Raw genomic sequence first — 2,451 nt, 5'->3', positions numbered from 1 at the left:
TTTTCTAGCAACACTGAAGAGAAATTACAATTGAATATTGATTCATGATATGAACATATTATTCTAGAATCATCCAATGTTGGACTAATTAATAAATCTCATCTTGTACTGCTGTGGTTCTCAAACTGTGAGGTTGGTAAGAACGGCCTTACCTTTTTATTGTCCAGAAAATAAAGCTTACAGTGTGATTACATATTTTAATTTTTGAAAAAGAATGGTCACTATTGACATTTTTCAACAAAGGTTAGATTTTCATCTATTTTGTTTGGATGGTGGCCCTGGAATTCATTCATCAATCAAAGGCTGGAACACAACAGAAAAAGTTTAAGAACCAATGTTGGAGAGAGATTTAACAACTATGGAACACTTTGCTTTATCTGCAGAGGAAGAAATAGCGCCATCATGTGGTGTATGCGTAAAAAAAAAAAAAAAGGCTGTATCATCAGATGTTTTTTTATTTCATAACACCACCACCATTTGTCACTGTAATCATGGACAACACAAGTATACAACAGTCATTCAATGATGTATAACATTAAAGATGAGACAGGCCGGTCTTCAGGAAGGATCAGTGCTGCAATGACAAAAAAATGACAAAACTATTCAAGCAGAAATTAAACAATAAATTGAAACAAAACACCAGATTATGGCATAGCTTCTATTTCAGGAATCCCTCTGCTTTTTCTCTTATAATGAAGAAGTGAAATTACGCGACTCTCCTGTCGAGCTTGGTCAGAATCTCTTTGATTATTTGCATTGAAACCACACATACAAAAATGGACAAACAGGTCCTAAAAGTGCAAAAACAAACCAATTTAAGCCTTGAAAACAAAAGCCGAAGTAGCAGCAGAACTAAACTAATGTAAGGAACTGCTATGATTTCCAATGGCGTACATTTCCACGCAGCAGGGCGTGTTGCGTACAGTGTTGGACCAAAACTGATATTCCTAGTAAAACCTGTTGTATTCAACCTCTATACAAGGTCACACATTTCATACTTATTCTGTCAGTCTTTCAACAGAGCTATTCTACGGTCCACCAGGGTAACCTGTTAAGCTACATCCAGCCCTTTACAGCATCCACTATGACCCGCAGGAAACAGTAAAAATAACGTGAATTATTGTGTAATTACCAAATAATCCAGTTGTATATATCTAAAATGCACCATTTTGATGAAACTCTAATATTTTTAGGGGCTTGTTATTTTTCTTTGTTTATATCACATGAATGCAGTCATTTGTTTTTGTCAATTGTGGAAATAACTCTCAATTTCTCCACAAACCTTGCAATTTATCATAAACAATTGCACAGAATTCCTCAAAATTACATAAAAATTTATTACAAAATCAAGAGTTTTTTAAGTGAAGATCCAGCAGAGACTGATATTAAAAACTAGGGCACAATTAATCTTAAAATTGTTCTTTTTCCCACATAAAATCTGCAGCCAATTTGAAATGGAACTGGTCCATATTTGACCCTTGAACTAAAATGAGTTTAACACCCCTGGATTAGGGGATCCCACCAACCTCATCACCACTGGAGCAGGAAGAGGATGAAGAGGAGGATGATGAGCCCTTCCCATCTTTCTTCTTCTCCTTGTCATGACTCTTGTTTTTCTTCTTTTTGTCTTTGCCATGACTCTTTCCTCCATCATCACCCTTGTCTTTCTTCTTGTCTTTCTTCTTGTCTTTCTTGCAATCATCGTCTTTGTGGGTTTTGTCGCTCTTTTCTTTTTTCTTGTCTTTAGAGTCCTACATCAGAAATGTGACAATAGCACAATAATGCGTCATATTTGTTTCAGGTTTGTATTAGGCATCATAATTATATTTTTTGTGACTGGTGTGCTGAAATATTTGAAGAAAACTGGCCATAAAAGATTTCTGAAACACACTTGTCACAGCTGGGTATGTTCTTGATCTATGTAATGTAGCACAGTTACTTTTGCTGCTTTCTAACATTCAGGTAAAATCACTGTTTTGAACTCTTACACTGTCCTTGTCCTTTTTCTTCTTGTCCCAGATAAACTGGTCTTTTTGGGCCTCGTCTTTCTTCACCTCTTCATCACCACCAACAGCTGTAATATGGATTACACACAGGCTTCATACATTACGTTGATTTAAAAATGTGAATGAGTATTTTATGAAGCAAACCAATAACCAATTGTAGGATTATTGGAGCAAGGACTCTCCTGGAAAGTAAACAACCTCAGTGAGTTAAATACTGCTGCCCTGACAGAAACAGGAAGTTGAATGGATTCCCATTAAACACAGACTAAATAAACATAGACTCACCTTCATTAAGGTTGAACGACATGGTTGCACCTGGTGAGACCTTTATCCACAACGAGTCACTGCAGCTCTTAATCCTCGTACTTTAGTTTAAATACAGGACTTCCTTTAACTACACCCTAAACATGTGGACACGTGACCTGTGGAAACCACACCCATCAAG

The 2,451-nt window shown here is 36.4% G+C and overlaps 1 protein-coding gene across 1 annotated transcript; it reads right to left on the bottom strand.

Moving 5' to 3' along the window:
• Positions 1–437: 437 nt before the first annotated feature.
• LOC114474417 (protein PXR1-like) lies at positions 438–2,451 on the bottom strand. The gene is made up of 4 exons (XM_028464723.1): positions 2,292–2,451; positions 1,989–2,074; positions 1,527–1,751; positions 438–574 (listed from the first exon to the last, which is right to left on the bottom strand). Exons 1-4 carry the CDS (start codon positions 2,311–2,313, stop codon positions 569–571), a joined length of 339 nt encoding a protein of 112 aa, XP_028320524.1. The 5' UTR covers positions 2,314–2,451; the 3' UTR covers positions 438–568.

Source organism: Gouania willdenowi, chromosome 13 (genome assembly GCF_900634775.1).
Source record: "Gouania willdenowi chromosome 13, fGouWil2.1, whole genome shotgun sequence".
In the NCBI taxonomy this organism is placed as follows: domain Eukaryota; kingdom Metazoa; phylum Chordata; class Actinopteri; order Blenniiformes; family Gobiesocidae; genus Gouania; species Gouania willdenowi.
This window is presented reverse-complemented; position numbering and strand designations above follow the sequence as displayed.